Source organism: Danio rerio, chromosome 22 (genome assembly GCF_052040795.2).
Source record: "Danio rerio strain M-AB ecotype USA chromosome 22, GRCz13ab, whole genome shotgun sequence".
Lineage (NCBI taxonomy): Eukaryota > Metazoa > Chordata > Actinopteri > Cypriniformes > Danionidae > Danio > Danio rerio.
The window spans coordinates 22,321,452-22,347,045 of NC_141042.1; the positions used below are offsets into that span (position 1 = coordinate 22,321,452).

Genomic DNA, 25,594 nt, shown 5'->3' on the forward strand with positions numbered 1-25,594 from the left:
TTTACAGCACAAGCTCATCAAGTCATAGCAGACGACTTTTGTCTTCAAGTTTGCTTCTTTGTAAGAAAGAAAAAAAGCAGGATATCAGCAATCCTTGTTTAGGCAGAAATGTGAGACTAGTCGTTAAAATCTAGAAGCTGCACAGCCATACTGAGGGTGAATCAGTCTGACAGGGAGGGGAAAAAAAGTGTGTGCACGAGTGTGTGTTTGCCTCTGGGAGAAGACCCCAGAACCCTGATGAGTTGTCAATCACTGTCAGCCTACCTCCTGAGAGAGGAAAGGGATGATTTGAGCACAGATAGCACTGAGTCGCTTCACGATCTCCGCCTGAAAGAGAACACACACATGCACGCGCTCGATTAGAAGAGAAAACAGTGACAGTGATAAACCTGTACAACTGCACTGGGCGCTCAATTCCCAAGCACACAAATGGCTTCAGCTTAGATTATATTCACGACAATGATGTCTAAGCAACAAAAGATACACAAGGCAGAGAAAGAGAGTGACAGATAATAATGAAATGAAGGCCATTCTGAACAGCTGCGATGGAGGATGGAGGTTAATTGCAATTCTGTGGGCGCAAATGATAAAAAAAACACACATTCATAACATCCAAGCAAAAGTCTTAGAAACTAGCTAAAAACATATACACAAAACTTGCCATACAAAATCATATTAAGCTGCCTAGCAACTACACAGAATACCCTAGCAACAATTTAGCAAGACTCTACCTACTCCAAAACAATGCACTATTAACAAACAAAGAGAACGACCCAGTAAACTAAAACTACAAGTCATTCTTAGCACAACTACCTCCAAAACCATAGTAACCCCCTTGTAACTCCACAGCTTCTTAGCAATGCTTAAAAGCCATGTATGTCCTTAAAATCACTCCGAAATCCTACTCAACACTCTAGAAACCCCAGAGTAACCAGAAATCACCCAGAAAGACTGTAGATCTAGCAACACTGGAAAACCATTCATGACATCTCAGCAAAAACCTTAGAAACTAGCTAAAAACACCTATTGACCTTATTCTCCGTAGACGAGCGGGCGCTGCCATTTGAATCTTTTTGGCACAAGACTTCCGGTCTCATTCACTTCCATTCATTTTTAGACATTAAAAACTGCTCGTTTCGCTGTTTGATGTTGCAAACTGATATTTCCTTGTTATATTATTCTAATTGGTCTGTATAGTCATGCAAACATTTGTTTGTAGAGCAAGTAGTTTGACCGTTTTTTGCCGTTTATTATTCCTTGTCATTTCTCCCATAGGCGACAGAAACGGAAGTTCATAGACAATCGCGATAACAGGCGCACTTCCGCATTTTAGAATAAGGTCAATACAAACTTGCCATACAAACAAAACACTCAAGCAATCTTATTAAGCTGTCTAGCAACCACACAGAATACCTTGGCATCGATTTAGCAACAACTCTACAAACTGCAAAACAATGCACTACTACAGTAACAACCATGGAGAATGGCCCAGAAAACTAAAACTACAAGTCATCCTTAGCACCTTTAAAGAGCCCCTATTATGGGTTTTTGAAAATGACCTTCTATGCAGTGTGTAACACAGCTTTAATTGGTTTGAAATGTCCAGCTATGGCCTAAAATCCTAAAGTACACCATGTTTAAAGCTATTGATTCATCTATAAGAGCTGATTCATAGTGGTTTAAATGAATCGTGGGTTTAACGAATCTTTAGCCGTGGTGGCGTGAATGTCAATACGAAATTCAAGCCCCGCCTATTTGTTATGCGTGCAGACCTGGGAAAATTTAACCCCCCAGCCCCGCCCACAAACACTGTAGAAAGAAAAATAAGACAAACACTGTAGCAGATCCCGGTTGAATCAAGTCGCGACGACGCTTTGCTCTAAGTGTGAAGGCAAGTGAGTATTACCTTTCCTACCCAAAGATGAGTCTGTGAAGAGTTAAAGTTTATTTTTGTAATAATACCTCAGCGTTATAGTCTCAGCCTTCTGCTGTGTTCTGTCATTGTCATGATGAGTGCTTCAGTAATTTACACACTTACAACGGGGGATTTGTTGGCCGTTTGTTAAAGGAAGGATCAGAAAAGACTACTGATGTATGGGACTTTGTCAGAGCTTGACAGGAACTTTACAGTGCACAGTTCATGGATCAGCTTCTTCCTCCATTTCACAAATGTAAGTAACTTTAGTGCAATTAAAATGGTTGCCTCTTTGTTTTCTTTAGCTTACAAACTATGAATTTAATTGTGTTTTGTTGTCTGTAACCACTCCACGCGGCTTGTAGTGTATCTGGTTAACTCTTTATATTCTCATATCACGTCTAAAACCACATGTAGCACATTCTTTACGAATGTGAACACGTTTGTGAGCTTGCAATCCTCTGCTGTCTGTCGTTGCTATGGCCTCCATCAACTGTTCCTACACACGTGGCAGTCACGTTTCAGATTAGTTCAGCTTTTGCCACTGTATGTATTAATACTGAATGTGTGTCATGTTTAAGAATAGAGCAATATGCTGGTGTTAACTGCATTGCTTTAATTCACTCCTGCATTAGCCTCACACATGCACTCTGCACTCTGACTACTTCAGAATTGTTGATAAGCCGGAGTGGGTGCTTCATTCTGTTTTGGGTTGAACACAGTCGACCAAACACAACAGACTGGGTCATCAGACCAATCAGCGCAGCGCAGATTAGCATTGTGCTAAGGAGGGGTTTGAGAACAAATTAATTGCTGAATGAATCATATGGGAGTCGTTGGGATAATTAGGTAAAAATAAATGCATAAGACAATAAAAGTTTTTTTTGACCTTGCATGCAAATCAGCCTGTTGCTGGAGACCCCAAAAACCAAAATATGACCTTTTATAATGCAAAATAGGAGCTCTTTAAAATCCTCCAGAAGCCCCAACTTAAAACCCTAGAAACTCCCTAGTAACCAGCAACCAACCAGTAAGACTCAATGCAATGGTTATAAACAATTTATGACATCCTACAAGCACCCAGAAAACCCTAGCAAACAGAATAAAATAGGCTCTGCATTGTTTAAACCCTAGCAACAACATACAAAACCATCATATCAATGAAACTCATTCAAAACATCCTTAAATCCCAAATATAGTCCAAACAACAACAGCAACCCGCAAAACCCTAGCAACCAAATTTGCATCTAAACCTTAACCTTTGTATCTAATTATATCCTAGCAACCACTCAGAAACCAATAGCAAAGTTTAAAAACCATTCATAACATCCTAAAAGCACCCCGACAACCCTGGCAACAACACAAAATACCCAGGCAATGCACTTGAACCCAGTCATAACACCCTAGAAACCAGTAACCCCAGGCGTCAACATAGAAACACCCTAACAACACCAAATCACCCATAACATCCTAGAAACCAATCAGTACACCTTAGCAACAACATAGCGACACTTTAGAGTTGAGGTAGTGCAATTTGCATGGGCAAGTGGCATTTACATGTTCTCCAGGAAATATGAGTCTAGTTGGTGTGTGTGTACTGAGTTTTATTCATTCAGCCATTTCCCTGGGCTCTGTGTGTCAATGAGTGTGTGTGTGTATGACAGAAAGAGCCCTTCAGGGCTGAATAGCTTGGATAGTCTCAATCTCCTTGCAACAGAGCACACAAACACACACACACGTTTAATTATAGTCTCACTAAGAAAAACAACAGACAGGCAGACAAGTGTTTTACACACGCTGTAACACATGAACGGTTAATTACTTTCTCTCCCTCTCCCTCTTTCTCACACACACGTCTTTCAGCGCGTTCCACACAGTGCCCAGTCACCAACCACCTTCATACTCCAGCCATTATCCTCTTCTTACAGTTTTTTTTCATTCTTTTCTTCCTGTCCTGTGATAAGGCTCTGTGATTCACACACACAAAGACATACACACACACACACACACACACACACACACACACACTAATGGAGGAGTATTTGTGGTGATGGAGGCACCGAAACACAGCAGACCTCTAAGTGCACTCTAATACCTACATGAAGAGCGAAGCAAACCTCTGTTTTAGAGCTCAGTGTTTGTAGCCAAGCTATTTTAATCTGCACACCACCACATAATACACTAAACAATATCCATATCGCTGTATAAAACGAACACACCATGCCTGGATTAATTTTTTAAGCAGATTTACTAATGACTGTGATGATTAATCATTAAAAATACTTAATGTTGTTAAATGCAAGTTTTTTTGTGTAACCGACTGGATGTACTTTATTCCTTATCAACAAAAAATCAAAAGTGAAGTGCCATGCAGGGAATTCTGGGAACGTTAATTAATGGTAATTTACAGTATATTAAGAAAACTTACTGTTAATCAGGTAACATATTTTTACTGAAGCATTTACCAATCCATTCATCCATCCTTGCATCCACCCTGTTGTCTACCTATATTAAATCATCTATCTACATTGAATAGGAAAAAAATACACAAATTGTATGCTTAAAAATGAAGCCTGTCTGGGTTTATGCTGCAGTAGTAACCGACTGGATGTACTTTATTCCTTACTTATCAACATTAAATTCTACATGTACTCTTTATTAACTCTAATGTACATGACTCACGAGACAAAAACGAATAAAAATAACCATAGAAATGTCAAAAAAAAATTATAAAAGTGAAGTGTCATGCAGGGAAATCTGGGAATGGTAATTTACTGTATATTGAAAGGAAACTTACTGTTAAGTTATCTATCTATCTATCTATCTATCTATCTATCTATCTATCTATCTATCTATCTATCTATCTATCTATCTATCTATCTATCTATCTATCTATCTATCTATCTATCTATCTATCTATCTATCTATCTATCTACCTATCTATCTATCTATCTGTCTGTCTATCTATCTAACTATCTATCTATCTGTCTGTCTGTCTGTCTGTCTGTCTGTCTGTCTGTCTGTCGATTGATCGATCCGTCTGTAAATCCATCTGTCCGTCCGTCCGTCCGTCCATCCATCCATCCATCCATCCATCCATCCATCCATCCATCCATCCATCCATCCATCCATCCATCCATCCATCCATCTATCAGTCAGTCAGTCTGTCTGTCTGTCTGTCGATTGATCGATCCGTCTGTAAATCCGTCCATCCATAAATAATAAATGGTTAATACTGTACATAAACAAAACACTGTTAATCAGGTAACATATTTTTACTGTAGCATCCATCCATCTCTCCATCCATCCATCCATCCATCCATCTATCAATAAATAATAAATAAACGGTTATTTACTGTATATAAAGGAAACACTGCTAATCAGGTAACATATTTTTCCATCCATCTATCCTCCTACGTTTATATTATTAGTCCATCTGTCTGTCAATTCATGTACCTATCCTGTGTCTACCTACAGGTATCTGACAACAAATGAGATGGCATCTTACATCTGTATCTACTTAGGGCTAAAATCTGGTTATGACATTTCTTAGAGCGGTTATTAACCAGAAATATTATTCCTACCTGGCAGAATACTTGTTACTCCTGCCATATGTGACTGCAGACGAGCAAAGGAAAGCGTGTTCGGCTGTTTTTTTTTTCTCACTGGGACACAGTGTAGCGGTGATGCTGAACATCTGCAGATTGTGTGCGTGAGTGAAACCGAGCTCATTTGTGTATAATGAGGTTGAGGGAGCGAGTGATGTAACCGGTTTGGAATGAAACCGAGTGCAGTTTGAGAACGAGAGAGGAACGCGGCAGGGAAATGAAGAAACGGAGAAGGAAAACAAGACGTGTGTGTGCGTGTTTGTGAGGAACTCCCAGGGTGCCAACCTTTTAGCATAATGGCTTTGTCACTCGATCAAAAGGAGCGGAGTAGGTGCAGATGCCCCGCTGAGTGTGTGTGCACATTTATTTACCCAGAATTCACGTGAGTGGGTGAACGCGTCTCAACATTTGCTTACACTTGCTTTGTGTGTGTGTGTGTGTGTGCTCAACAATTATTAGCTTTTTACCATCAAAATGAAATAAATCAAATTTCTGCTATGTCTGCATGACATGTTTGCATGTCAGAAAGTCGACAGTTCTGGGCGTCTGCGCAAATTTAAACGCTATAATATTTATTCCTTAATGAGTTAAGATTGATGTTAAAATTTTACAGTGTTTCTCAGTCGCTTTGGTACATTTCTCAGATCAGACTTCTCAAAACTACCTGTTTAGTCTTCACATCATTGTGTCACTTGTGCACATCAAATAAGCAGTTCCACTGAACAAGTTGCAAATGAAGAGTTCAGATTCAAAACCCTCTAAATCCATCAGACCTCTTTTCTTGTAAATGAGCATTTTCTATCAGGCTCCTCTGATTAGGTTCAGAAGTTTCATTTTATATGTAACGATCAGGTTATTATCTAGTAAAAAAAAACTTTTTTTCTCAAAAATGTCACTGTAGACAATTCTTTGTTTTTTAACAAGGTACATTTTTGTTTTGCGTCAAAACCAGCTAAATCCACTTCTGCTTTTTTTTGCAAAAACCTCTGAATCCACCATTGGGACAAGACAGTGTAATTAGTTGAAAATCTCTAAAGATGCAATTAGAAATTATTTTACCAAAAATAAAACACAAACACAAACCACCTGAAATTAAAAATACATCTTTCAAGTAAGTGGCATTCCGCTGTGGTAACCCCTGATAAAAGTCAAGTGCATTAATCAATAACATTAAAATTGACAATAATTAAATCTTAACAATCCATTGTCATTTCTGATATTAGGGATTTGGATTTAATGTAAGTAGAGCAATGTAAACAAGCTTGTTAGATTCAAAAAATGTAGTGTAAAAACATGTTGTGAAACATCAAGATCTGTGTATTGTCCATTACTAAAAAAAACAACAATTATATATATATATATATATATATATATATATATATATATATATATATATATATATATATATATATATACAATTTATTAAAGTAATAGAATTAATGTACAGTATTATACATTATATTTATATTTTAAAAAATAGCTTACATTAACAAATAAAACACAAAGTAAGGCCTACTTTGTGCAAAAAAGAGGATGTCTTCCAGAAGCAGTCATTTATTCATCCTCAATATACTCAAGATCTTGGTCTCTTTTTCATCTATTGTTTATCCTCATAGCATCCATGTGGGATATAAGAACGGCGTCCTAACTCTTGTCTTTCGTGAAACGCAGTTGCTGTTTAATGTGTAGCAAATCCGACTCATTCAAAGTAGCATCACTGCGCAAGAAATCTTTATGAGTGCATGCTACACTTCTGACTGTACATTGTGTTTTCTTTTGCTTATTTTTTTTTTGAGGTAAGGGACGTTTTCATTTGCCATTCACTGACAGTCGGACAGGCTCATGCAGTTCATCAAAAATCATGTTTTAAAAACAAATCGAAAGTGCAATAAAACAGCCCAATAAAAGCCAGCGTATCTGCTACATTGAAAACATATGATTCGATTCGCTTCTTCTGATTGGTTCTGAGGATATAGCGGCTTTTGCTGTCAAAGGCTGACTCTGCGATTTAGATGATTTCAAATAACATGTACAATGTGCCAATAGCATTCACTCAATGTCATTATATCATTTTTGGCAGTATTAAGTGGCATTTAGTGGATTTTGCATCTGAACTCTTCAAATGCTTTTGTACATCCATGCAAATGATTATGTACAATTCTTGGATGTTTCCTACAGTACATTATCAATTGCTTATGTCATATTGATTAAAATGTATTGTTTTGGTCTCTGTTGAAAAGTCTCACCCCCCACAACACTAATTCATTTGTTTATAGCATAAGTCTTTACATGCAAAATGGCTGAACAAGTTGTCATAATGCATTTTCAAAGACATTCCCGTTAGATTTTTTTCTATATCTGTCTACAATTGGCAAATTTTGCTCAAGTGAATCTAGACTTCTTCTAATGAAGGTGCATCCCAAAGGAGATTTCTTTGTTCACATTTCTACTTTTGTTTTTTGCTTTTTTGTGTGTCATGCAGTGCTGTATTTACCTTTCTCTGTATCACAATGACAAGATCTGGCAACAAAATGCAGTACAAAGAGCCCAAAAACTACATAAGAACATCTCTTCTTTATCTCTACATAAGAACATCTCTTCAGAGTACACAGTTAAATTGACAACATGACTTGACAAGTTAGAAAATTACTAAACTGACAAGTAATTTGACTGTCTTATGTATACACAATGACTTGTGACTAAGGATTTTGAGCAAAAAAATGGGTTTTGCAGGTAATCCATGTTGTTTTGCTAATAGTATACAAATTTTTTGAAAAATTCCCTTTCTGTTTTGCAAATATCAATTCTGATCTGAGAAATGTACCAAAGCGAAAAACTTAAATATATTGTTTAAACTGAAGTTTTGACAAAATATTTAAAATACAAAAAAAAAAAAAAATGGAAAGAATAATTCATAGATAAAACACATAATGTGTAGTGGAATATAAAAAAAAGATATAAGTCAAATATTTTAAGCAAGGCAGGTTTAATTACTGTATATAGCACATTTCATACACAATGGTAATTTGAAGTGTTTTGCATGACCAAGATTAAAAGAAACAAGTATAAGAAACAAAAATAACAAAGAAAAAAATTCTTAAAAACAGAACAAAATATGTTAAAACGTGTTATAAAACAAATGAAAAAGAAAAGAAAGACACAATAGTGCAATCTGTCGGGTGTAGCACAGTGCTCATTTAGTAGGCACAGCTAAACAGATGTGTTTTCAGTTTTGATATGAATGTGTCTAATGTTGGAGCACATCTTATCCTTTCTGGGAGCTGATTCCAGCAGCGTATTCATCCTTTAATGACTTTTTTTTTTTTTTAATATTGGTAATGCCCAAATTACATGGGGTTTCAGCGTCAACAGAGAGTGTGTCTGAAGTTGGGCAATGATGATTGCGTCAGCCAATGAAATAAGCCTGCAATCAGCTACTGTCTAAGCGGGGGTGTTTGCATAAAGCAATCGGATTGGCTGACGATTTCGTTGGCGCTTGAATAGTTGAGAAATTTCCAACGTCTGTAGCAAGCGACGTCATGTTGACAGATCCACAATTCAGTTCGGCTAGACGTCACCCATTCAAAGTGAATGGGGCGTGACACTTTGAAATAATGGTCCAAAAATTTTAATGTATAATAATAAGCTTGTACAGCATTTATTAATTATAGTTCAACGTTAACAAATGCATTATTAAAATCTAAAGCAACAGTAACAGTAGGTAATGCACTATGAATTAACATTAACTAACATGAGCTTCTAACTTAAATACCATTAACTAACATTAACAAAGATGAATAAATACTGTAATTAATCTATTACTAGCTTTATTAACTAACGGAGCATTATTTTAAAGTGTTATCAAAATATCTATTTACAAAAGAAATGCATAATAATTCAAATATTTTTACAAAAACAAATAATATACCTACTGTCATGTCAGAATTATTAGCCCCCTTTGAAACTTTTTCCTTTTTTAAATATTTCCCAAATAATTTGTAACAGAGCAAGAGAATTTTCACAGTATGTCTAATAATAATATTCCTTCTGGAAAAAAAGTTTTATTTGTTTTATTTCAGCTAGAATAAAAGCAGTTTTTAATTTTTTAAAAGCCATTTATTTTAAGGTCAAAATTATTTTTTTCAATATTCTACAGAACAAACCATCATTACATAATAACTTGTCTAATTACCCTTACCTGCTTAGTTAACCTAATTAACCTAGTTAAGCCTTTAAATGTCACTTTAAGCTGTATAGAAGTGTTTTGAAAAATATCTAAAATATTATTTATTGTCATCATGGCAAAGATAAAATAAATCAGTTATCAGAAATGAGTTAATAAATCTATTACGTTTAGAAATGTGTTGAATCTTCTCTCCTTTCAACAGAAATTAGGGGGAAAAATAAAGAGGGGGCTAATAATTCTGATTTCAACTGTACAGTATATAATCAGATGACCCACAAGGGCCTTCTTGTTTGTAATGCAACTGGATTGTGTGTTTGTGTACACATGTGCAGGAATGCGTCCTCATCGCCTCTCTGTAAGTGCTTTTCCCTCGCACATTTAATTACCCATGAGCCTCTGCATGTGTGCATATATGTGTGCCCGTGTCCTCCTTTGTGTGTGTGTCTGATTCTCAGTGCTTTACTGCTCTCTTTTCCTCCCTCGTTCTGTTTCTTTTCTTCCTTTTTCCGAATGGAAGGGCCATCAATCAGAAAGAAAGAGAGAGAGCGAGAGAGAAAGAGAGAGGAGAGGGGGAGATTGGCGGAGCGCCAGGGGAAGAGAGGCTGGCACGATGCCCAGAGAAAAAGAGAGAAAAGGAGAGAGAGCACTAGAGCGAGCCAAAATGAGAGAAGGAGGGAATTTAAGAGAGAACAAGCAGAGATAGAGAGAAAGAGAGAGAGAGAGAGAGAGAGCTGTGTGACAGATGAGAAGAAGAGAAAATGAGGGCTTTATTGAATACCTCTGTGCCTGTGACCACAATCAGTGATTAGAGCTTCATTGCTTAATATCTGCCTTTAAATGTTTGAAGAGAGAGAGAGAGAGAGAGAGAGAGAGAGAGAGAGAGAGAGAGAGAGAGAGAGAGAGAGAGAGAGAGAGAGAGAGTCCATTAGACATAAAGGGGGCAGGCTGATAAGACCAAGCGTGCATCCGGGGGCATCACTTTAAAGGAGCATGGATGTGTGTGTGTGTGTGTGTTGTGTGGCTTCTTTATTCTCACTTTTTTTTATGGTTCTGCTGTCTCTGTCTCTTTCACACACACACACCTCACTGCATTGGCTGTAATGATAATGCCAGAGCTATTAGAAAGGCTGTCTCGCACTACTGCTGGAAAAAACACACACACACACACACACACACACAAACACACACACACACACACACACACACACACACACACACACATACCTGCATATATGGTTTATGAAAACTCTCTTTTGGCACAATGATCTTACCCCACCCCTACAACTAAACCCAGCCCTCACAGGACACATGTGGCATTTGAATACAAAAAGACTTGTTAAGTATGATTTTTTAGTGTTTTGAATTATGAGGACAATGGCTATGTCCTCATAAACCATCGTAATAGAATACAATTAAGTCATGTCCATGTCATTATACAATTGTGTCCTTGTAAACCGCATAAACCTAGACAGAATCCGGATGGATGGACGGATGGATAGATGGATGGATGGATGAATGAATGGATGGATGGACAAAAAATCTGATGGAAAAATTAATAGATAGTTTGGCGGCTGGATGGATGGACACTCAGATTGATGGGAATGGATGGATGGACAAAAAAAATTGATGTAAAAATGAATAGTTTGTTAGACAGATGGATGGAAACTGCAATGGATGAATGGATGGATGGATGGACAAAAAATCTGATAGAAACATGAATAGATAGTTTGGTGGATGAATGGATGGATGAATGGATGGACAAAAAATCTGATGGAAAAATTTATAGATACTTTGGCGGATGGATGGATAACTGGATGGATAACTGGATGGAGAGAGTGACAGATGGATGGATGGATGGGCAAAGTGACAGATGGATGGATGGATGGATGGATGAATGGATGGATGGATGGATGGGCAGAGTGACAGATGGATGGATAGATGGATGAGCAGATGGACAGAAAGATGGATGGACAGATGGATGGATGGATGAATGAATTAATGGATGGATGGATGGATGGATGGATGGATGGATGGATGGATGGATGGATGAATAGGATGAATAGACAGACAGGCTTCAACTGTAAACGATCAGTTGAATGAAATTTTAATCTTATCCAATTGTGTTTTAAATGTAAACAGATACATTTATAAACTGAATTCAAACCACATCTACATATCTTACTAGTGTAAACAGTTACAACATATGACACTGGTTGTTTACTGCATCCAAACCACATAGATTTTAGCTTTAAATGTGAAGTCAAATCGCATTAAATGTTTTGTGTGTCACTTTCTTTTATCTTTTCCGTTGTGTACTCTGTCCTGCCCTAGATGTGCAACAATTGGGCGAGAAGGCTGTCAATTATCTCTATGACTCCACTCTGCGCACCAATCAGGAGCGGCGCACCAATCATGGTTTAAAAATACGTTCGCTTGTGCAGTTCAGGAGGAGCGCCTGATTTTAATGAAACTCTTCACATGTGTCGACCAGCCTGTTAACTTGTGTTTATATTATTTTGTTGTTTAGCTTGTTTCTCGTTTAAGTGCTTTATTCCTTGGATAAGTTTGTGCAGCTCAGATTTTTAGGAAGTCGAACGATATTTATGAGAATTGGATTATCAAATAAGATCTTGTTTTGCTAACTGCTAACAGTGTGTACTTTACGAGAATTCTAGTAGTTCTGAGCAGAATAGTTTTCTTGTGTTAGTTAGTTCATGAAGGAGTTGCCACACTTGTAATTATGTTTTGAATAGTTAAGCTTCACATACGCTGAAGATTATGGTTTTGTCTGCATTTTTCTTTGGCTAGTTTAGTGGGTTGGGATTTAGTTAGATACATTCATTCATTTTCTTTTTGGCTTAGTCCCTTTATTAATCTGGGGTCGCCACAGCGGAATGAATCGATAACTTATCCAGAATATGTTTTACGCAGCGGATGACCTTCCAGCTGCAACCCGTCTCTGGGAAACATCTATACACACTCCTTCACACTAATCCACTACATACAATTTAGCCTACCCAATTCTATACCGCATATCTTTGGACTGTGGGGGAAACAAGAGCACCCGGAGGAAACCCACGTGACGCTGGGAGAACATGCAAACTCCACACAGAAACGCCAACATGCCCAGCTGAGGCTCGAACCAGCAACCTTCTTGCTGTAAGGCGACAGCACTACCTAATGTGCCACCACGTCACCCCTTTAGATTATTTTGTTATATTTATTTCTTCATTTTGGCAACACTCCTGTTTTTTGTTTGATTCGGTTATTTAAGGTACATTTTGAATTCCTATATTCATTGTTTAATATCATTGTTTAATAAATTGTTATTTTTGTTTTGCACATTTATTTGTTGTGTTCTCTTATTTTCACAAAGCACCAGTAGAAACTCACTTAATGTTACGACTCATCCATGACAACATAAACAAGTAACACGGAATCGAACGATCTTAATCCAAATCCAAACCACATCAAGAGGGTGAATATTCTTGCTGCCATGTGATTGGCTGACTAGATATTTGTGTTTGCAAGCACTAGATCAGGTGTACACAACAATTCAGAAATGAGTGCAGATTTACAGAAAAACATACAGATAAAGCAGACAAAAGGACACACACAGACAGAGAGAACAAAACATTTATATACAGACCCCTGACCGAATACATGCATGCATTCTGAGATTCAGTGAACACATGTTTTCAAATTCAGTGAACTATAATTGAGATGCCAATCATGTGCAAAAGACATCATCTGAGCAGTGCTGAAAATCATGTGGCAATTTCACACAGCCTAGAATTCTAAAACACACACACATACATACAAACACCTATCTATATGGGGATTTCCTATTGACGTAATGACTTTTATACTGTGCAAACTATATATTCCATCCCCATACTCCAAACCTACCCTTAAACCAAACTCTTAAATGAATCTGCATTTTTACATTTTCAAAAGTCAAAAAATGGTTAAATCAAGGTCAAAATCTACTGGTATTTTCATATACAAGTGTCCCCACAATGTCAGGAAGACATGGTGTGCACACACACACACGTGCGCGCACACACACTCTGAACTATCTAGATCTCTGTCTATCCAGCAATCATATCTTAATCCAGTGTTTTAAATCCACAGGGATAGAAGTGAGACCTACAGAGACTGACAGGAAATAAATAAATAAATAAACGAATAAATAAAAGTACTACGATGAAAGCAGGATTAGAGGAAGGGCGGAGACGCAGAAATCTGGAATCCTATTAAGAGCAAATCAGTTTGTTGAATGAAAGCACGATGACAGAAGCTCCACCCACAAGTGGGAAGCTCTCGACAAAACTTTACACTGATATTTTATTTCCCTTCCTGTGACATTTGTCTGTTTCTTGTCTTTCTCCATCACTCTCCATTCATCTGTGCCAGCTCACACAGAAAGTGTATGATTACCCCCTTCCTCACATGCCAGAAAAGACTGATGTAGAGGGAAATCAGTCTGAGGAACAAAACGAGAGGCACACACAGGCACTGGCTATTCTTACAGAAGATACTAACATTAAATATCAATGAAGTGGGGGCATGTTAATAGATCGCCAAAGACCAAATCATCAAATCATGGATCATCTGATGCATATTTGTCTACAAAAATAAGGATTCATATATCATATTTTACGTAATCAGTATTTATTTTTTGATTCATGAATATTATATTATTTAAAAAAATTATTCCACTTTATAGTTTTAGCTGTGTCTTGGTTTAATGTTATAAGTATGTGTGTAATTATGGAGCATCGTGAGAGATTTGACCCTCCCTAAAACCCCATTAAAACCATATAATTGCACGCACACACACACACACACACACACACACACACACACACACACACACACACACACACACACACACACACACACACACACACACACACACACACACACACACACACACACACACACGCACACACACAAACGCACACAGGGGATTCAATGAGAATGAATTGCATCCACTGATAGTGTTGTTTATTTGTATTGCCATGCGTATGTGGTTTCAGGGTTTCAGTATCCAGTTCACAAAAAGATTTGTATAAACCAGGTTTGTTAAATGCAAGGTGCATGGTCAAGTTCTTCCTTTTAAAACCCAAAGTACTGTATAGGATGCACATTTCACTCAACTATTCCAATGCCTTCTGTATTTAAAACAACAACAAAGTATTATAACAAGTTATATATCCTATTTTTATGACAGTTATTGAAATCAGACATTAATTAAACCTGATCCAAACCACACATTTCAGATGTGAATGGTCAAATCACTGGTCATGGTAAATCTATAAACCAAATTCAAGCCATATCCACATATGTTTAATTTAAGTGTAAATGGATAAAATACATGAAACTGAACTGATTTATAAACAAGATCCTTACTACATCCTGATGTATCCCAAACTCAGATCACATAAAATCAGATACTTTTAATCCAGATCCAAACTGCATCCATATATTTGTGAACTGTCAGATTGCATGACCCCAGATGTTAATATTAAGAATCCAAACAATTTCCATATGTGTTACAAATGAAAACAGATCACATGAAATCAAACATCTGTAATCTGAATCCAAACCATATCAAAAACAAACAAGCGTAACAAGTATGAATGGTATAAGATCACATGAAATCAGATGTTTATAATCCAGATCCAAACCACATCCATATATGTAACAAATGTGAACTATCAGACCGCATGTAAATATAAGATGTATAAAATGTAAATAATCAGAATCCAAAGAATATCTATTTTTGTTACAAATGTAAACAGTCAGATCACATGAAAACTGACATTTGTAGTCTGGATCGAAACCACATCCATATATGTTTCAAAGGTGAATGGTCAGAACAAATTCAAATTAGACATTGTTATTCTGGATTCAAACCATATCAAAAAATGTAACAAGTGTGAACGGTAAGACCACATGAAATCAGATGTTTATGATCCAGATCCAAACCACATCTATATATATAACAAATGTGAATGGTCAGATCGCATGACAACAGATGCAAATAATCAGAATCTATATCCATGTATGTTACAAATGTGAACGGTCAAAACACATGAAATCAGACATCTGTAATCTGAATCTAAACCATATCAAAAAATGGAACAAATGTAAACGGTAAGATCACATGAAATCAGATGTTTATGACCCAGATCCAAACCACATCCATATATGTAAAAAATGTGAACGGTCAGATCGCATGATGGTATCAGATGTTAATAATCCAATTCAAAACTCTATCCATATATTTTACAAATGTAACCGGAAAGATCGCATGAAATCATATGTTTATAATCCAGATACAAACCAAATTCATTTACAGTATGTGACAAATGTGAACTGTCAGATCACATGAAAACTGACATTTGTATTCTGGATCTAAACCGCATCCATATGTTACAAACGTGAATAGTCAGAACACATGAAATCAGACGTCTGTAATATGGATCCAAACCATATTAAAAATTTTACAAGTGTTAATGGTAAGATCACATGAAATCAGATGTTTATAATCCAGATCCAAACCACATCCATATATGTTACAAATGTAAACGGTCAGATCACATGAAAACTGACATTTGTAGTCTGGATCTAAACCGCATCCATATGTTACAAATGTGAATAGTCAGAACACATGAAATCAGACGTCTGTAATATGGATCCAAACCATATTAAAAATTTTACAAGTGTGAATGGTAAGATCACATGAAATCAGATGTTTATAATTCAGATCCAAACCACATCCATATATGTTACAAATGTAAACGGTCAGATCACATGAAAACTGATATTTGTAGTCTGGATCTTAACCGCATACATATGTTACAAATGTGATTGGTCAGAACACATGAAATCAGTCATCTGTAATTTGGATCCAAACCAAATTAAAAATTTAACAAATGTGAACAGTCAGATCACACGACATCATATCAAATATCAAAATATGATATCAAACATCATATCAAATATTAATATTAATAATTCAAACAATATCCATGTGTGTTACAAAAGTAAACGGTCAGATTCCATGAAATTCAATGTTAATAATCTAGATCCAAGCCAAATTCCTAAATGTAACAAACTGTCAGATCACATGACATCAGATGTAAATTATTCATAATCTAAACAACATCCATATAAGTTTCAAATCTGAACAGTCAGAACACATGAAATCAGACATCTGTAATCTGGATCCAAACCATATAAAAATATAACAAGTGTGAACGGTAAGACTGCATGGAATCCGATGTTTATAATTCAGACCCAAACCAAATTCATATATGTAACAAATGTGAACAGTCAGATCGCATGGCATTAGATGTAAATAATCAGAATCCAAACAATATTCATATATGTTACAAATGTGAACAGTCAGAATACACGAAATCAGACATCTGTAATCTGGATCCAAACCATATCAAAAAATTTTACAAGTGTGAACTTGTGAAGTGTGAAGACTGCATGAAATAAGATGTTTAGAATCCAGATCCAATCCACATAGATATATGTAACAAACGTGAACAGTCAGATCACTGAATGGCAGATGATCTGATTTAAAAACTGGATCGTACTTGTGTGCAGTTTGAACAGAGAATGAGACGATGTTTAGCATTAACAAAAATACCACAGGCAAAACAGTTTGCTAAATTCGCCCCACAGGACTGTCTTACCTGTTTGTGCATCTCAATGTTGAGCCCGTAGGACATCTCGTAGTACTGTGAAAACACAAGCGAGAGCATCAATCAGCACAATGATGAATTAAACAGCGGTGAATCATCATCAATCAAATTAAAGCCTCAGCGGCCTGACACTAACGACTCATTGAAACTACAGGAAGACAGAGGATTTGAGTGCATCAGCGTGTGTGTTTCTGTTTCAGCAGGCAGATGAGCAGCAACGCCAATGATGAAGATGAAACCTGACACAACTGCTTGCTTATTCCGTGTCTCTCTCCGTCTGTCTGTCACGCTTACACACTCGGTAACTGCTCTGTGTATAGCTCGATTTTCAAAAATCCTTTTTTTCCTCTTCTCTCCCCTTATCTCTGTCTTTCTTGATCGGCTCCCTCGTTACCGACCTTCCTTTTTAATCCTCCTCTCTCCTGCCCTTCTCCTCTATTATTCTGTAAACTCTATTTCCCATCCGTGATGTGTGTGTGCCTGACCTCTTCTCTTCTATCAAACCTTCTCTGCGGTTTAATCTCGGGATTAAAGTCTCATCATATCTAATGACAGCACCTGGAAACCCAAAGGTGTCGATATGAGGTTAACGAGCGGTAAAATATTTTAAGTTTTGACACGCCCACCTACTCGTTCTTTATTAGTGCCTGCCAAGGGAAGTCTCTATATTAATTTTTCTAGTATTTCACTTTCGCCTGCTACTTGTTCCTTGAGTAGCTTATGGAGCAGACAAGTGTTTAGCGCTAAACCACAGAAGATTGTTAAGATGAAAACATTTCTATCAGTTAAATAAAACAGCAAGCTTCAGTTTGCAATCAAAAAAATAGTTCAAAATAAAAATGAATATTTAAATCAACCTCAAGTGGTTTCAAAACTGAGATTGTTTTGACAATATTTGGAAAAATGTTGCACTCTGGTTTATTTAAACCAAAATTGGGTAAAATTTAGATTAGCCTAAACACTGGGTTAAATTTGGTCTTATTATTTAATTAAAAAAATTAACTCAGCAGTTGGTTTAGACCATATTACACCCAAAATTGGATTGAAACAACCCAGCATTCTAAGAAATAATATTTAAATCTCAAAACTGTCTCAAAACTGAGATTGTTTTGACGATATTTAGAAAAATGCTGCACTCTAAGAAAGCTGGGTTATTTAAACCCAAATTGGGTAAAATATGAACTAACCCAAACACTGGGCTAAATTTAGTCCTATGAATTTAATAAATAAAAATAAAAAATAACCCAGCAGGTGGTTTAGACTGTATTACACCCAAAGTTGGATTGAACTAACCCAGCATTGAAACAAATTATATTTAAATCACCCTCAAGTGGTTCCAAAACTGATTTTGTTTTGATGATATTTAGAAAAATGTTGCACTTTAAGAAATGCTGGGTTATTTAAACCCAAATTGGGTAAAATATGGACTAACCCAAACACTGGGCTAAACTTGGTCCTATTAATTTAATTTTAAAAAATTAATCCAGCAGTTGGTTTAGACTGTATTACATCCAAAATTGGGTTAAAATAAACCAGCATTTTAAAAATTTATATTTAAATCACCATCAAGTGGTTCCAAAACTGAAATTATTTTGACGATATTTAGAAAAATGCTGCACTCTACATAATACAAGCTTATTTTAATCCAAATTGGGTAAAATATGAACTAACCCAAACATAGGGCTAAATTTGGTCCAATGAACTTAATTAAAAAAAATAACCCAGTAGTTGGTTTAGACTATTACACCCAAAGTTGGATTGAAATAACCCTGCATTGTAAAAAAAACACAAAAAAAAAACAAAAACAAAAAAACTTGTATTTAAATCACCCTAAAGTCGTTCCAAAACTGAGATTGTTTTGATGATATTTACAAAAATGCTGCACTCTAAAAAATACTGATGTTTTTAAAACCAAATTGGGTAAAATATGAACTAACCCAAACACTGGGTCAAACTTGGTCCTATAAATTTAATTTAAAAAAATTAACCCAGCAGATGATTTAGCCCAAGGGTACCCAAACTCGGTCCTAGAGAGCCGGTGTCCTGCAAAGTTTAGTTCCAACAACAATCAGACACACCTGGGCCAGCTAATCAAGCTTTTACTAGGCTTTCTAGAAACATCTGTGCAGGTGTGTTGGGGCAAGTTAGAGCTAAAATCTGTAGGACACCAGCCATCCAGGACCGAGTTTGCTCACCCCTGGTTTAGATGGTATTACCCCCAAAATTAGGTTGAAATAACCCAGCATTGTAAAAATGTATATTTAAATCAACCTTAACTAGTTCCAAAGCTGAAATTGTTTTAATGATGTTTACAAAAATGTTGCACTCTAAGAAATGCTGGGTAAGTAAAACCCAAATCGGGTAAAATATGGACTACCCCAAACACTGGATTAAATTTGGTTCTATTATTTAATTAAGAAATTAACCCAGCAGTTGGTTTAGACTGTATTACACCCAAAATTGGGTAGCAATAATCCAGCATTTTAAAAATTTATATTTGAATCACCTTTGAGTGGTTTCAAAACTGAGATTGTTTTGACCATATTTAGAAAAGTGTTGCACATTAGAAATGCTGGGATATTTAAATCCAAATTGGGTAAAATGTGGACTAACACAAAGACTGGGTTAAATTTGGTCCAATTAATTTGATTAAAAAATTAACCCAGCAGTTGGTTTAGACCATCTTACACCCAAAATTGGGTTGAACCCAGCATTTTTTAGAGTGTGGAAACCGGTCGTCACTGACATCTATAGTATTGAAAACCAATACTACACAAGGCAACAGCTACCAGAGCTTCCAAAGTTCTTTCAAATGTCTTCTTGTGTGTTTAACCGAAGAAAGGAACTCAAACGGGTTTGTGAAAAGTGAGTAAATGATGACAGAATTGTCAGTTTTGGGTGAAGTTTAAATATGAATTCATAAGCTGCTGTGCTTTTCTAAATCTCACTAGATGATGGCCTTGTGATTGTCACCTTGTAGACAAAAAAATATCTAAGTGACTTGAGGGTTACGAAGCAACATCTAACAAATATTTAACAATACCATAACAACATTACAATGGTGTAAAGAAGGGGTGTCAAATCCTGCTCCTGGAGGGACAGCGTCCTGCAGAGTTTAACTCCAACCAGCAACAATACACTAGCCAGCAGGTTTGTAGTAAGTCTAAAAACTTTGATTAGCTTTTGGTTTGCGCTAAACTCTGCAGGACAGTGGCCCTCCAGGAGCAGGTTTGGGCACCCCCATTGTAAAGCAGTGTTTTTCAACAAGGACGTGACTGCCCCCAAGTGGGTGTCCTGAGGATATCAAGGGGCCCCTGGAAGTAGTCATTTTGAAAGGGGGGCAATGAGATGCTCCTAGTGGAGTTTGTTTACTGCAAGTTTGCACCAAGGAATCACAATGATTTAAGTCATGCTGCAGGATTTAGTCGAGAGTTGGGGTCGCAAATGTATGTTAGAATTGAACATGACATGGTGATGCACCACCTTCTGTCCAGTGTTTGAACCCCTTCTTGGTGGAGAACAATAGGATCTGGATTATGAAGAGGGGCTGATGCTGGTGCTTAAAAAGTGAACTCATGCAGATTCTGATTTTACCAAGTGCAACAAGTTCCTACTTTAGAAACTTTGTATAAAATTTGAGGGACAAGTTTATAGTTTGTCAACTTTAGGTTTATAATCAGGGTTTATTTCCCTCTGATTTTAGCACAGTATGGGCAGGGTTAGGTTTATGGGAAGGGATTAGGTTTGAATTCAGTGTTCTGACATAAAATATGTTTTAGGATCAACAAATTATGTCGACCCAGAAACACATCCAACTCAAAATCAGGATGTACAAGTGCAAAGGAAAGTTGCAGGACATGATGACATGTGGGAACACCCTACAAAATGATGGCAACTCCCTGTTGTTCTGACAAAGTTACTAGAATGGGACTGGAAATGCCTAGCACAGTGATGTCCAAACAGAATGTAGCATTAGAGCATCCTGGCAAATCTCTTGTGACACCACAAATGTGTGGCAGCGTCAACAATCTCCAATGCGGACAACTGACTGACATACAGCAACCAATCAGGGTTTATTTGATCAGAATCATGATTAGCAGCCTTTGTGAAATTTATTCAACTAGAAAACTAAAGGTAGTTTTTAAGAAGTTTTTAAAAGTAGTTTTAAGAGGTTTGAAACAGTTCTACAATTAGGTTAGCATGTTTCTAGTATGGATTGGCTTGTTTCTTGCAAGGCTATTGATAGGGGGTTCTGAGGGGTTGCTAAGGTGTTACTAGGTGATTGGTAAGGTGTTGCTAGAGTGTTTTGACTGGTTGTTAAGGCATTGCTAAGCGTTGGCAAAGCTGTTCTGAGTGGTTGCTAGGTGGTTGCTAAGGTGTTCCAGGTAGTTGTTAAGGTGTTGCTATGTGGTTGCTAAGGTGTTGCTATGCAGTTGCACATTGTTGCTATGTTGTTGCTGGGGTATTTTGAGTAGTGGTAAGGTGTATTTGCTATCGATGGATTTATCAGCGTTGCAACATCTTGTTTTATCCCTCTCCTTTTCGCAGCACCATCTGACAAAATTTTGCATGCTCATGGGATCTACTATGCCCCTTTTAAAAATATGTAAATAAGTCTCTGATGTCCCTATAATGTCTGTGTCGAGTTTCAGCTCAAAATATCCCACAAATAATCTTGTATAACTGTTTGAAACTGCCCCTTTTAGGCTTTGATCCAAATTGTGCTACTTTGGTGACTGTCGCTTTAAACACAAAAGAGATTTTCAAAAGAAGGCGGAGCTTCAAATACCTATGCGTCAGCATAGTGGCAGATTCAACAACAAGGCTAATGTCCTATGCTGATGAGGGAGAGATTACAACTAACGAGCGGGGCTTTCCCCCTCTGATGACACGCACAAAGTGAGAATGACAATCAAAGTGTTTCTGCAGACAATTTTTATAAAATGTGATTATAAAAAAATAATATTATTACATTTTTACCATTAGAAGTTGGTTATATTCACTAATTGTCACCACACAACTGTGTTTAAACACCTTATGAAGGTGATTTTTGCATAATAGCTACCCTTTAAGACAGGGGTGCCCAAACTCGGTCCTGGAGGGCAGGTGTCCTGCATATTTTAGCTCCAACCCCAAATAAACACATCTGAACAAGCTAATCAAGCTCCTTCTAGGTATACTAAAACTTCAAGGCTAGTGTGGTGAAGTAAGCTGGAGCTAAACTATGCAGGACACCGGCCCTCCAGGACCAAGTTTGGACACCCCTGCCTTATGGTCTAGTTTTTCAACAACACAACGTCTATAAGGGGGTTTGACTTTGATAATTACATCAGTATTTGCCATGTTGTGTTCTACATGCCTAAGACATTCAACCAATGGTATATGAATTCAACATCCTTGGCTGAAACTACAACCACTCTATGAATCCTGCAAAACAACGATGAAAATGCAAAAGTACTGAATGAGATTCTGAACACATATTGGTTGATCTTCTTCCACTATCCGACCCCAAGATAATCCATTAAAAATAAAAACAATGGCATTTCTGTTATATAAAGAAATTCATGTGCAGACACTATATGGTCAACAAAACTCATTTCAAGCCATCTAACTTTAAACCGAATGGATTTTAATATCATGAAAGCCATAAATCCAGCCAAGTGTGTCCAAACTTTTGACTGGCAGTTTAAACGCAAGTCCATAAAATGAAGCATTTTAGACACATGTTGCGCTGCATTCAAATTTATTGCATTTCCAGTATTGATCTCTCCGGTGGGTGATGAATTTTAGATAAAGCGTGACATAACAGCAGAACTATTTCCCCATCTATCTGCTCTTGCTGGCACGCACTCACACAAATATAAATCACGTCCGCCGGTTCTGCATGCTGATAGTGCAGCAGGGCCGCTGGAAACGGTTCCGTTTTAAAAAGCTCTGAAACGGCCCAGAAGGCTATTCAGCGGCGCTCGTATTACCTCTGCCACGGCCAACAAAAGTCTCTGCATCATTCCAGCCCAACATTAGTTCTCAGCATGTTTTGATGTAGAATCAATCCGGAGAGAAAACGCAGAGTGGAAATTCAAATTTGCACAAAAATGGACAATATATCAGCCAATTAATCGACCTGGCTGACATATCAGTGCCAACTAAATGGAAATGTCTCATAAGCGAGCCTTAACTCGAAGCTGAACACACTGAGGAAACAATGTCCCAGATATAGGAGCCTTTATAGAAAGCACACAGCAACACGGAACAGAAAGACTTTAGTGATTTTTTGGTAAATATGAAGCGTTTATGAACCATACAAGAAAACTATTATACTGTATATATTACACTTACAACCCTTTATAAATGAATGCTACAGCATATGTAAGTACAGTGAACTAAGAAACTAATAAATATTATACTACACTTTAGTTTACCTACAGCACACTGGTGTAATATAATATACCCTATAGTTGTAGGGTTTATTTGTAAAAAGTACCATTGGGTCATTTGTTTATATTACTGTTAGTTGTTGTGTTACCATAGCAAATACATAATTACCACAACATGTTAATTCAAGTACTTCACTATAGTTTAGTTCAAAAACACTGTACTATTTACTATACCTGACAAAAGTCTTGTCGCCTATCCAAGTTTTAGGAATAACTAATAATAATTTGTCTTTAAGTGGATCTCTGCAATGACTCAAATAACTTATAAATAAAGTAATCTAAAACGGCAAAGAAAGTGTTCTTGCAGGACTCCCAGAGTTCATCAAGATTCTTTAGATTCATCTTCAATGCCTCCTCCATCTTACTCCAGACATGCTCAATAATGTTCATGTCTGATGACTGGGCTGGCCAGTCCTGGAGCTCATTGACCTTGTTTGCTTTCAGGAACTTAGATGTGGAGGCTGAAGTATGAGAAGGAGTGCTATCCTGCTGGAAACTTTGCCCTCTCCTGTGGTTTGTAATGTAATGGGCAGCACAAATGTCTTGATTCCTCAGGCTGTTGACCTTAACAGATCTCTTGCACACCCCCATACTGAATGTAACCCCAAACCATGATTTTTCCTTCACCTAATTTGACTGATTTCTGTCAGAATCTTGGGTCTATGCGGGTTCCAATAGGTCTTCAGCAGTATTTGTGATGATTGGGATGCAGTTCAACAGATGATTCATCTGAACAAAGTTAATATTTGTTGCTCTTACAACTGGGATCGACAAAAAGACTTTTGTCAGGTAGTGTAGCATTTTTTACGTGGGAGAACAATTTTAGATTTGTGCATTAAATATGACACTGATTGAGTTTAGCAATATATTGCCTCAGTGTACACACATCCCAGCAATAGAGAGGTTTAATTAAGCTGAAATAGTTTAGGTAGTCGGCATGTTGTGTTTATGGTCTCCCTAAAGGAAATGCTGAATGAAAAACTTAAGGCGGGACACCTGCAGCTCATTTTCTCTTCAAAGCTGTTGAGACTTAAGGCATGTTTACACAACAAAGATGTAATGAAAATGAAAAGCTTTTGCTTAGAGTTTTTGAAAGGTTTGCATACAGATGACAATGTTGTCAAAATGACCCTCATCTGCACTGATCTGCAAAAACAATGGAAAATGAGTTACTAGGCAGGCCAAGACTGTAGATTTAGCGTTTTCAGGCCCTCAAAATACTGTTGTGATTGTGTGACAATAATGTGCAAAATACATAAATGGGTTTAGTTGAAAATGGTGCTGTGTAAATAACTCTTAGTAAGATTTTAAAATCTACTTTTTAAAGAATATTTCAGCTACAAAATAAAGATACGAGATTATCTAAAAGGCAAAAGGCCAGAGTGAGTGAGTTTGGGGCCAGTTGATGGACCTCCCACATGAACCAACAAGTCACTGTTTTTATTAGGTCACTGGGTTTTTGTTGGATCTATACTATTGTAAGATCCTATATATTAGCAATATTCCATCAAATTTAGGAAAATTTGTCACTGCAAGCAGGGCCGGATTAACATAATGGCTAGGTGAGGCTGAAGCCCCAGGGCCCGTGGAAAAAAGGGGCCCTTGATTAGCTGAAGAATTAATTTGTGCTATGACACCGGGAAACTCCTCTTTGCGTTTTGCTTTTGCTTGTCGATAATGTAAAGTATTCGGTTTGCAACTGTGAGGGCAATGCTACACACTGA

At 37.0% G+C, this 25,594-nt stretch overlaps 1 protein-coding gene across 5 annotated transcripts in view; it reads right to left on the bottom strand.

Annotated features, from left to right (window-relative positions):
* tle2b (TLE family member 2, transcriptional corepressor b) overlaps positions 1-25,594 on the bottom strand; it is a 115,258-nt gene that overhangs the window by 29,518 nt on the left and 60,146 nt on the right. For all 5 annotated transcript variants that reach the window (XM_087304304.1, XM_087304303.1, XM_087304301.1 and 2 more), the window contains 2 exons: positions 17,425-17,469; positions 265-327 (listed from right to left, as the gene is read on the bottom strand). In XM_087304304.1, coding sequence (XP_087160430.1) covers positions 265-327; positions 17,425-17,469 — 108 coding nt within the window. The remainder of the gene's footprint in view (positions 1-264; positions 328-17,424; positions 17,470-25,594) is intronic.